The sequence below is a fragment of the Alnus glutinosa genome, chromosome 6, assembly GCF_958979055.1.
Source record: "Alnus glutinosa chromosome 6, dhAlnGlut1.1, whole genome shotgun sequence".
Taxonomy (NCBI): Eukaryota; Viridiplantae; Streptophyta; class Magnoliopsida; order Fagales; family Betulaceae; genus Alnus; species Alnus glutinosa.
Genome location: NC_084891.1, coordinates 25,272,688 through 25,285,553, shown reverse-complemented (window position 1 = coordinate 25,285,553; position 12,866 = coordinate 25,272,688). Strand labels below are relative to the sequence as shown.

Genomic DNA, 12,866 nt, shown 5'->3' with positions numbered 1-12,866 from the left:
CACAGTCTGTGTCCCAACTTGCAAACCCCAACATTGGATATTTCGCCCTGTTCTTCCAAAGATAACCACCACCATGACCAATGGCCATCTTTCATTTACCACCTTGTCACCTCGTTTTTGTGATATTTTGCCCACCACCACCAGCTTTCTCTTATCACAGTGTCGTCTGGAGGAACGGGTTCTTCGGTTTCCTTGGGATAATGTTCTTTACCAGGGAATTCTCCGGGCAAAGAGAATATCACCGAGAAAGTTTTGGTGGTCGTCGTTATTATCGAGACTTTGCTCGGCGGGTTCCTTTGAAGGGACTAGGATAAGTCGAGAATCGAAATCTATTCTGGGGTATTGATCTTTGGAGGTGGTTTTTGCAATTTGTGGTATGTCTATGTTATCTGAATTTTTCTCAATATATTTTTCACTGGCATTGGTAGTGACCGAGCTTCTGATTATATGATATCGGGCTGCACAGAATTACTGGCTTATATATATCGCATTTATTAGTGTCCTTTTTTTCTTTTTCTTTTTCCCCGAACATGAATGTGGAAGCCCCTTAAAGCTTATAATTAGCAGTTGAAAAATTCTAAGTTACCCCCTTTTAAATGCGAATGACTTAGTCTTGTTATGTTCCTTATATATTGGAGTATGGTTGGTGGAACTGGATTATTATGCTGTACCATCCAAAGACGAATACATTTGGGACTCAGAATGACTTTGATTATTTGTGAGAAGTTGAATTGCTGTAAAGATATGACTAGTTCAATAAACTTGCTATCATTAAAGAGGAGAAGCCATAATCGTCATTTCAAATACTAGACATCTAACGGTAGAACTTACACATTAGTGTTAGATTTTATATTTGTGTTGAAAATTCAAGTGTCAAAACATTGAGTTTTTGGGTTATATTTAGTAGTACTTGAGTTAAGGTAGAGTTTGGTTCAAGAATTCAAATTTATGAATGCAGTCTAGTTCTGCCGTATCTTTTGATTCTGAAATCAGATGAAGGTAAGCTTGGTGCATTAGAAATCTGATTCAAAGGGCTACAATTTTGTATTTCACAAAACTTTTCCAATTCCAATGTTTACTAGGTCAAAAAGGGCTATCAATAAAAGTCTGAAAATCTTGTACAAAAAGTATGATCGAACTTGTGCATCAATTGTGGTACTGAAACCCAAGAGTACGATCGACCTACGATCAATGTTGGATTGATCAAAGTTGCGACTAACGGTTTTGATTTAGAATTGACTTATCTTATTAAACTCAAGTTTTACCTCACTTATTTAAGGCCTACTTTGCGTGATTTTCAAGAGAGAGAGGCAACCGTTTAGAATACTTTGGAAAGAGAAACTAAACCTCTTTGAGCCTAAACAGATATTCCAAGCCTCTCCATTGTTTGTTACCATTCAACCACAAAAAGAAAACCCTTATTCACCAGAGTTCCTGGTTGCAACAAGCAAGTTCTTTAGTGAAGGAGATTCCATAGAAGAAGGCTAAAGGTTTTGGAGGCACTGCAATGGGAGGAGGCAAACAAGTCGTTTGCTAGGGTTGCAAGCCTGTGTCTAGACTACGAAGGTTTTGTGATTATAGATTGGTTGTAACAAACGTTTCTTCTATAGTGGAATTACTTTGAGGTTGGCTAGTCCCGGGAGTGGTTTTTATTTTTAAGAGTTCTTCAAAAGTTTCCACTTCGTCACCAAAATTCTTTGTATTGATTTGTTTTATATTTCTTGGATTTTTGTAATTATGATTGTGGTGTTTGGATTGGAAATTGATAATATTGATTATCTGAATTTTGAGTGATAATTTGAGATTTTCTTTGCTTAATAAAAGATTGGGCTCTATCTATATTTTTCAATCTTAAGAAAAAAAAAAAAAAAAAAAAAAAAAAAGAAGGAAAAAGAAAAAAAGAAGACGAAGATCTTATTGTTATCCTGACTGCGATAAGTTTTAGGGCATTATTCATGGGGCACTAGAATTTAGATTAAATGATGGTGAAGTCATGCATGATTAGTGCTATAAAATGCATATAGATGCATGGAGAACTGAAAAGAAAGAGTTAAGGAAATAGGTATAAAAATCAGGTCGAGGTACGTACTTGAAAATAAAATGATAAAGAAGGAAAGTGAGCAATGGTCTTTGGACCAAATGGCATCTCCTCTCCTAAAAACAAAGGGTAAAGGCTGAAGTCATGAGTTCAGTCTATTACAAATGTCTTAGTTGGAAAAACAAAAAAGGGAAGCTAAATTTATCTAATTTGTACTAATCTGAACATAGATTAGAACTAATTGTTGCATGTCTCCACTTGTGCTTTACTTATGACAGCAAAAAGTAGTCCTTGTTGCTTTTGATATTTCTACTTGGGGGTTGCAATAATTGCCCTGTTAGATTGTTAAACTAATTGTCATTTGAAAAATTAATTATGTTACATGCATAATTGAGAAACAGCTCCCTTGTTTTTCATTGATTTTTTCTGGTATCCTAAGATTAGTTCAACTTCAACATCCTCCACTTTTATCATTTTAAAAAGAAAAAGAAAAAAGGACTAAACTTATGCCATGTTTTAGTGGCTTCTTTATGTTTTGAACTTCTCAGTCATTTTGGTGTAGTGTCAACATTATTCTTTATGTGCCTATAGCAATTCAAGCCAAAAAGGAGTTGAACATAATCCCTAGTTTAGTGATTTAGAAACTAAATTGTTTACAAGATAGCAATCTTTTGGGAGCATATCGAAGCAACAGTAAGCTGTAAGAACCTAATATAATTAGCCCACTTTGTCGACACAGATTTTCATTCCTTATATCCTTTGTTTAGTTTTCGATGTTGCCGCAAAGCATTTCTATGGAAAATTATGAAATTTACTATTAATCTAGCCTTTTCCCGTCTGTAAAATGGTCTCAGAGCAAACACTGGAGATCAGCTTATATGACAGATAATGCAGGCCATTAACATTAACTTAATGTGCTTGGCACCTTGCTACAGGCAGTCAGCTTGGCTTGGATATTTTTTTGAGATGAAAGCAAGGATAACTTGTTTAGTAATCAAATGATAATAGTTATAACATAAAATAAAGGGTTAATATGCATATGGTAAGCATGTTTTGACGAAAAAATCTTTCAGAACAGTACCTTTGAAGAATCTGTGGAGTCAATATCTAACAGTAGTTGAGTACTTGAGTTTTTAATATAACTTGTATATGTAGGAAAGAACATGAGCTCGACTTCATTTGCTGGTTAATTTCTTTTGTGACTGTTTGACAATGTTCCTCATTGCTTCTTCTGGGTTGCAGAGATGATAGGTGACGGCCATGGGGAGTGGATTGCTTCATCTGAGACATATTATAATATATTCGATTGCGACGGTGGGGATAGCGTCTGTTTGCATAAAGGTAAGGAAAAGAGATGGCGGAAGAAAGTCAAATATCAGCTTCTTGGGTACCACTCATTGCCAGGGTTTTTAAGAGACAATGAGTTCATTCTGGGTTATTACCGATCTGAGTGGCCATTGAAGCAGGTGTTCCTCAGCATATTCTCCGTTCATAATGAAACACTTAATATCTGGACGTGAGTACTTTATCCCTAAAAATGTAAAAGCTTCTATTAGTTTAATGCTTATTATGTTTTAACTGAAATATTTTTTATTGCTGATGCTGTACTTCTATGTTCAAGGTTACATTTTGATATTTGATGGGTGTTGTAAGAGAAAATTAGCAGATGCGTAAATATATCGTATTCTTTTCTTTTAACCTTATATTCTTCGGAACGTTTGTTTTTCTCCTTCATGTTTGTTTTTGCTTGGCTTTTCTTCATCGAGTATTTTTTGTTAAGTGTGTGATAAAATCTTTCAGATTTATCCCATGGAAGGAATTGAACGATCTAAAGAATCAGCTACATCTGAAGATTTTTTCCATTTAATATGTTTTTATTAATTTGGTTTCTTAAGGCTGTTCTTGATGAAGGTCTAAGTATTTTATACTGATAATTGGATTAGTTTTTTTTTTTTTTTTTTTCCTGACTTTCTGGGTCCTTTTCTTAATGTAAAAGAGCTTCCATCTTTTTTTTTAGTACTTTTCCTCAATTTCACTACCTTGTCCAATATGTATATTTGTTTCGTTATCTTTGATGCTCAGAAAATATCAAACAAGTGAAAACAAACATATCTAGTATTAGTCTCAAGCGTTACTGACATTTGTTTCAGGCATTTGATTGGGTTCTTCCTTTTCCTCTGCCTGACCATATACACGGCAATGAAAGCCCCTACTGTCATGGATCTCAAATCCCTCCAGCGTTTTTCTGACATGGTCAAAGGAGCTGATTTGCACAAGATTCATTCTGAACTGTTGAAGTGCCTTCCTTCACTACATAAGATGCCTGGTTTTCATAAATTAAAGGATGAATTACGGACATCTTTTCCATCTGCGGATTTTCTCTACTCACTCTCAGATTGGCATATTGTGCAACTCCTCACCAAGTGCTTGCCTGATCGGTTCCCCCAGGTGTATTAATTATTTCTCTCTTCTTCTTTTTTGTTCTTTTTTGTTCTTTTTTTTTTTTCCTATGAATGTAGTTTTAAGTGGTTGACTAGAAGAAGTAGATAATGTGGGAGGTTTGCTAGAAGAAACTTGGAAGGTTCTCGGACTCAGTGAATCGATATCTGACATTAAGAAACTGAAATGTTAGAAACTTATTTTTACACACAAAGTTGAATGGTTAATTGCTTATTAGATTAAAAAAAAAAAAAAGGGTTAGTACTTCTTGTACTGTTAAACTTACTATAATGGTATTTTGGGGTGAGAAGAAAAGTCAACTCCATGGTGACTGCTTTACTTCTTGTCTACTTTTAGTCATTTCCAGTCATTTACCAAGTCTTCTTTCTGCTACTACTTTTTGTACTGGTATGTTCACTAAAAGGTGTTGTATAGATATTTGTTTTTTTTGTAAGAATAGCATAAGAAAGAATTCTCCAAGTAGAATTCTCAGGCTAGAAGAGTGCTTAATTGCATGGTGATGGTTATGTAATAGAGTTGTTGTCTTATAAGGCCATTTACTAAGACCTCTTTATGCTGGTATAACGCTCAGGCATGGTCAGTAATGTGGTTGATTCTCTCTTTTCTTTTCAAGTCAGCCTGTGTTTGCGGTTCTTTTTCTTTCAACAAGTTAAAGGCTAAAGAATTTGTAGCTAAATTATTTTTGTGCCTTCTAATTATGATTATTCATGGTCAGCATTTCTGTGCATTTTACTTTGTTGCTTCTTAACAGTATTGTGTTTAATTTGGTATCAACAAATAACGTGCACTTATCTCTGCAAACTAATTTGGAGTTTTCCTATTGTTTTATTCCTCTCCTATTGCTTTTAGAACCACCAGTTGATCATAGGAGACAATATATTCATCAAAAACATCAGTAGCAGAAAGACCCAGGCAAATAGATTAGATAAGGGTTATTTTGCATCGGTATTTTAGTTTGTTAAGCAATGGGTGAAAATTCCGATCCCTCTTGCAGGCTCATGCACATGATTTTGAAGTTTTAAACAACATACATTATCCTAAAGTACATTTTGATGAATTGTTTGTGTTCCTTAGTTGAAGTTTCTGGTAGTACAATGTCAAATATGTTTTGGTAATGGTTCTTCTAGCTCACTGTTAGCTTGCTCTACCTCCATGGAAGTAATGCCTTTACTTGTTTCATTATTGCAGCATGGTGTGAAATATGATGTGGTGAACATGGTGGCACCCCTTATGATCCAGCCAATCACAAGGTGGCCTTTCTTCATCTTCTTATGTGGAGCTATGTTCTGTTTGCTAGCCAGCAGCATGTGTCATCTCCTCTCTTGCCACTCACAACACCTTTCTTGCATAATGATCAGACTTGACTACGCAGGCATTGCAGCTCTGATTGCAACTTCCTTTTACCCTCCTGTCTACTACTCTTTCATGTGTGACCCCGTCTTCTGCAACCTCTATTTAAGCATCATAACAATCTCAGCTCTTGCCACAATTGTTTTCTCTTCCCTCCCAGCCTTCCATAAACCAAAGTTCCGGGGCTACCGAGCTTCCCTCTTCTTTGGAATGAGCATGTCAGGAGTGGCACCTATAGTTCACAAGCTAATATTGTACAAGCATCTGCCGGAGGCCCTCCAGACTACCGGTTATGAGATATTAATGGGGGCTTTATATGGATTAGGAGCGTTGATTTATGCGACAAGGATACCGGAGCGGTGGAGACCCGGCAAGTTTGATATTGCAGGCCATAGTCACCAGCTTTTTCATGTCTTGGTTGTGGCAGGGGCCTACACACAGTATCAAGCTGGTCTGGTCTACCTCAGATGGCGGGACCTGGGAAGTTGTTAAGAGTTAACCCCTCGGGACTGATAGATGATGGGTCTTTTGTTGGGTGTCTTCACTCTGAATTTGTTATAAGGTTGTTCTTTCTGATAAACCTCATGATTGAGTGAAGTTGTCAGGTGGTTGGGATCTCCAATTTATGAACTGCATGGCCCTCCAATATTTTAGTACAAAATTAACGCAAGGACATGCCCAACAGCACAATATGGAAACTCTTGATTGGCATGGTGCATGTATCAGCCAAAGCCGTCATTGCAATACCGACGGTGTGTGTTAGCATACAAAACAAATATTGTTATGCTTAAAATACGCAGTCATATTTGCTCAACTGAATCCAATAACCTCATCAATAGAAACTTTGATAAATATTTTAGTAGAGAGGTATTTTATGATCTATGCCTATTGTTGCAATGGAATATACATGCTCTGTATTTATAGGAGGCCGGGTCAGGGACCTTAATCAGAATTTTACCTTGTTTATTCTTCCGATCAATGAATAAGAATCAGAATAAAGATCAATTCTGATTTAAATTCTACAAATAATTCCTTATTTGGAGTAAATTACTGAATACTTAAAATTTGTGGCTAATTAAACCACACTAAATATCATGAGACATATGGACTGTACTTTATCAGAAAATTTCTAAAATAGTGGGGATACCACGTACTAGCCACCAAGGGGTAGCTCAATTGGCTAGGGACTACGCCTCATGAAGCGGAGGTCACTAGTTCGGATCTCTCATCTCCCCTCTTGTGTGGACATGTCAAAAACATAAAAAAAAATAAAATAATTAATAATACATAACCCATATGGTATTCTATCAGTATAAGTTGTCATGACTAATCTTCCAAAAAAAAAAAAAAAAAGGATGAAGAAGTTGTCATGACTAATTATAGATTCTGTATGGACATTATTGTAGAAATTTTGATCCCGGATATCCGCCAGAAATGGCTTGCAATTTGCAAATGATTGTTGCAGGTGACAAGGGCTTAGAGCAGGTGAGTGTTGAATAACCAGCTTGGCTGCTTGGCACTTGGTAGCAATTCTGTTGAGTGACTTTCCCCCATCACCTCTTGGGCCCATTGTAAAAGAAAACCAATTTGGTAGCCATCTTTCATTGGTGAGCACTCTAAATACCATATTTTTATCTCACAAATATTTCACAGCATTGATGTGGTAATCTCTAATAACCCTTATTATATTTATATATATGAAAAAGTCCATGTACCCCTTTTATACTACTACTCAATTAACAATATTCCCCTCAAACTTTCAATTGAGAAAATATTCCCAAATTATCAAAAAATTGTCAATGTCCCCCAAACCTAGCAAAAAGACAAAAATGACCCTAAATTTTTTTCAATATGACAATAAATTCGAAAACAAAAATTAATTATTTTTTTCTTAAAAAAAAAAAAATCATAAAATTTCCACCCCTGGTTTTTTCATATTTTTTTAATGAATTTATAGATAGTTTTTTATTTTATTTTATTTTATTCCAAAACATAATGAAATAAGGACAGAAATTTCCTACAAACCGGTTTGTAGAAAATTTCATACAACTCACATATAAGATTGACATGTGTCCCTTAATATATGAGAAGCACAAATTATTTTAATAGCACGTGGTTCTCCCAGGCTTTTTTAATAGCATTAATAAAAAATAAAAAAAACATATGTTTCTCACATGTTTAAATGACACATGTCATTCTTATATGTGGATTGTATGAAATTTCTTACAAACCGGTTTGTAGGAAATTTCTATCTATGAAATAAAGAGATGAAAGGAAAGAGAGAAAGACATAGAGATTAAGGTAGTTTGGCATATGACCTACATCTACACGTTAAAGCATTATAGGCTACATCTTTCATTAATATTTGATTTGAGTACTACAATACTCTCTATTTATAGAGCTTTACAAAGATTTGAATAATTTCAAATATAAACTAAATCCCTAAATTTAATCAAATCATTTAAATTCATTAATTTAAGGTAATCAAATTATCAAGGCCGGATTTCTATCCTTATCATGCCCTCACAAGATGAATAGTCTATTAGCGATCGTTGATCTTGAACATCAAATGGGCTAAAGAATGACTACTATAATCTGATTTGGAACATCGACTGTTATGACCGAAACTTAGATTGCAATGACTTTTTAGCCGACATCGACTACTATATATGATTGAATGTGGACATCGACAACTTTAGCCGGCATAGGCTACTATGGCCAAAATTCAAACAACTCCTTTAGCTGTTATCTCTGTAGTTCTCCTGTTTTTTTTCTTTTCTTTCAGGTTGTGTGTAGTTTCTCTTTCCCTGTATATCATTTTTTTTAAATAAATAAATAAATAAAGACACTTCAGACAGCCCTTGAGATGTACGACATACATTCCGGCCTTTACGCTCTTCTTTCCAGTTAACATCGGATATGGCTTCAGATACACGCATGCATCTTGTACAAATTCTTGTCGTGAAAAATTAAATATGGTGAGCGTGCGCGCAGATCAAAACCCCCGGATAGCTTTCGACAGACATGCAGTCATGGCATTTTGTCATGCTGCCCTCTTGTTGCTCAACATGGTAACTTACTTCACATCATTATTTCATCGCACTTCATTTATTACCAGTTCCTGCCATGCATATATATATATATATATATGCTGCTGCGGAGCCCATCTATGCCATGATCTGTACTTATATATATATATATATATGCTATCAGCTACTGTTATAGTAACTGGATCGATCGCTCGTGAACAATCTTGACACCCAAGGCCTTAATGGTTATTTTCTATTCATCATTTTTCCCTCTCACAATTAAATGCATTACTTTTGTTGTGACAACTCACATCGCTTGGAAATGAAAATGTGCTTATATGTATAAACATATCATTCTTGATACAATGCGTTTTAAAACCGTGATGGTCATGAACCTATCAGAATTTCGCAGTCAAACGTGCTTCTCTTAGAGTAGTCTGATTCGGAGAATCAAAAGTGAACAATATTATGTCATTAAGGATGGATCGTTACACTTATCAAAGGCAAATTAATTAATTAAGAAATCCAATCTCAGTACAGCAGGACTACTAACATCTTAATTTAACAATAAAACTATGCTAATTAAGATTTTTGAATTCTGATTCGGTTTCACAACTTTTACTATAAAGTTTTTTACAACATGACATGACATGTCATTTACAGTATCAGTCACTAAACAATTTAATTTGTTATTGTGCTATGTGACGTTTACGTAAACAGTTAGCTGAATTTGTATTCTTTGTATAATTAATTAATTAATAGGACGGCCAATCGCAATTGATGAGGCATCAATTAATCCTAGCTAATTGATGCCTTAGATCAAGAAAAACAAATTATGATTTTTTTGCTTGTGAATCATGATTAATTATGAGAATCATCAGCAGCTCACTTCCAAAGGTTTGAGATCGAGCCTCTCTAGAATTAATGGACGGTCGATCCCATTTTGGGAGTGACTTTCGAATTCGTCATTCTCAACCTGCCTAGCTAGCTCCCGTAGATTGCTCGACTTTTTTGCTTCAACGAAGACTTTGAACTCCAGTGGACTGACAAACGAGTGTCAAAATCATATATACTTTCTTGTTGTTAAAGGCAAAAAGTAACCAAAAGCAAGCAGGATATCTAAATTGAACAGTTAAAAATCCGTACAGTAATGCTAATAATTCAAACACTATATATATATATATATTAAAAAAAAAAAAACCCTCATCTTGTTAAATTTTTCTCACATTTGTTGTTCGAAAACGATCGGAACATGCAGCAAATTTTATCGAAATTGAACAATCTTAAAAATAATAAAATAAAAATTGTTTGTTTTGGAAGTGATCGGAAAGAATCTTATAATTTGGGATATGCGGGCATTTAATGCACATGGCACGTATAGTATTGTGGCACATGCATTTCAAAGTTCCTGAGGGCCTCAAAGATCCACGTAGCTTTAAAGGACCAATTTCAACTCACGGCAACATGAATTTGTACGTATATGGAGCATGAGTTTCAATGTGAACAGTCTTTTTGGCTCTCTCAATTATTCACGCAATCAAACTAATAGGACAAAGACGTACAAATAAATGAGAAATCGTGACCTTTTTGTAAGCGCATATATTCTTGTGTTTTTTTTTCTTCGGAAAGCTAGATTAATTAGTGGATATGGACTGGTATTTGTTTGGGTTAGCCAATAAGAGAGGAAAGGGTTTGAAGATGTCTCCAATGGAGGGGGAGAATCGTGGGGGAGGGTTTGAAATTTCAGAGGGGAGGGGGTGGCGGTAGTGGCAACTGGCAACTGGCAACTGGCAATGTTTGACCTTGGAGTTGTTGGGGACCAGATTATAGCTAGCAAGCGCATGGTGCAGGCGAAGCCCATGATATACTAGTTTCATAGAAAAAGGAGATACCAAATGGGACCCTCCATAATTGATTCTATTAGAAATATATCTTTAATTAATTAATAAATCAAACAATGTCAACAATATTATTGTCGTTATCAATTATCGAAAGCCAGGTTAATAAAGTTACGAGTCTCTCGGCACCCCACCATCAAAGGCTTTTCTTTTTTTATTTTTATTTTTTAAAAAATAAAAATAAAAAATAAAAATGGGAGTTAATGGTAGTTGGTGGTAGTCGGCCACCCTCACATTAGGTCTTTGGGGTGATTCGGCCGCCCCCTCTAGCTGGCTTAGGGATTGTTCGCCCCCAAAGTTATGGACCACCCTCTCTAATCAATTTGAAGCGACCGATTACCTTCAACTCCATTTTTTATTTACATGTAGTGATGGAGACCCGTAACAATCAATAGGATTAGGAAGAGGCAATAAGTTAGAAATATGTTTCGCAATTATTATTTTGAAGATAAATGTGCAATTTTTCACAATGACCCCAACGAAAAAATTGCTGGAAATCAGCCGAAATGAGTTATCCGTTATATAAGCATACCATACATTTTTATTATTTTGTCATTTTTGAAACCTTACAGAATTATTTGTCACAACCCCGGGATAAATTTTATAATTTTTTTTTTTTTTTTTGGACCTATTTTTTACTATTTGGTTGTTGTAATTTCAGTTTTGAATCAATTATCAGAAGCCTACTTATTTTTCAGTGTTTTAATTGATTTCCTATAACCTTTTTTCAACTTGCTTAAAAAAATAATAATAAAAATAAAAAAATAGAGGTAAGGAGTGGGTGTCCTTCTAGCGAAAAAAAAAATGCCATTATCCAATCATAATCACAAAATTAATGAATGGAGATTTTGCATGAGAAAGGCAGGGCTAGCTTCTACTTTTCTGTTTGTAGGAAGGACTGGCCGATCTTAGCGGGGCCCATTTTGGACTTGCGTGCTAGGGTGGATTTTAGAAAGGATTTCCTTCTTAAAACCACCATTATCTTACTATATATATATATATATGGTAACATGGCTATTTAAAGAGTTATCAAGGCAAAAAACTATAGATTATAAGGTCAAGCCTATATACCTTACTCATGCCCACTATTCGTACGTGACAATCCATCGTATATGTTCAATTTTCAAAATACAGTTATCATTTGCAACTATAATCATTTGATATATAGAAATATTAGGCCCATAACATAAATCATTTGAGTCATCATTATGTCAGAAACATTTCATCATTTATAACGGAAAATATCACATTTGTAAAGAGTTTATCCATTTCGTAAGCATTATCCTCCATTTCTTGAAATTTCTTTTTTAATTGAAAATCGTGGTATAACGTGTATCACCTCCTAAAATGATTTTTTGTTTGACAAGAATAAATGATCGCTCATCCACATTTTCGGACATCATATAATCTGTACGTCACTGCAAATCATACTCTAATATTATTAGACACACAATACACTGAAAGTCCTAATCTTACACGTGAAACCCTAATCATGTGATTAAAACCTAGGCATGTTAAAACCGGTTTGGGGCATGGTATGCTTGTTATCCTCTTCTTCATCCATATAACAGTCATAAATTCATATATAGATCAAGTCACTGTCCAGTAGATGTTGTATATATATATATAGTGTGTGCTTAGGGCATATATACGTACTGCTGAATAGTGTGGAAAAAACTCTCTGTATTTCAAATATTCTTTTAATTAAGTATTGGGCTTTGAGTTGTAACCTATTCAAAGGCATTTTTTGGGCTATAGTTATTATAATTATCCTTCATTTGGACGACGGTGCGAGTAGAGGCTACAAAGAGTATCAGTTGAATTCATGATATATCTTATCATCAATTTTAATGAGAATATGTTTATTGAAGACTTCCTTGACTAGATCTCTGAGGTGGAGAAATTTTTCAAGGAAGGCCGCTAAGGAATGCATGGTAAAGCTTGTGTGGCTTTTAATTAGTGAAGTTGTTATATGGTGGGATCGACTGTGGAAAAATTGAAATTATCAAGTCATTGGTCAAAACATGCATGGTGAAATATGTGGCAATTGCTTATATTAATATGAACATATAATTAAGTTCTACATTGGGT

The 12,866-nt window shown here is 34.9% G+C and overlaps 1 protein-coding gene across 1 annotated transcript; it reads left to right on the top strand.

The window, feature by feature from the left end:
- LOC133872060 (heptahelical transmembrane protein 4-like) lies at positions 1-6,730 on the top strand. Its single transcript, XM_062309568.1, has 4 exons — positions 1-374; positions 3,281-3,554; positions 4,189-4,486; positions 5,687-6,730. The coding sequence occupies exons 2-4, from the start codon at positions 3,283-3,285 to the stop codon at positions 6,338-6,340; spliced, it is 1,224 nt and encodes a 407-aa protein (XP_062165552.1). The 5' UTR covers positions 1-374; positions 3,281-3,282; the 3' UTR covers positions 6,341-6,730.
- The last annotated feature ends 6,136 nt before the right edge of the window (positions 6,731-12,866 follow it).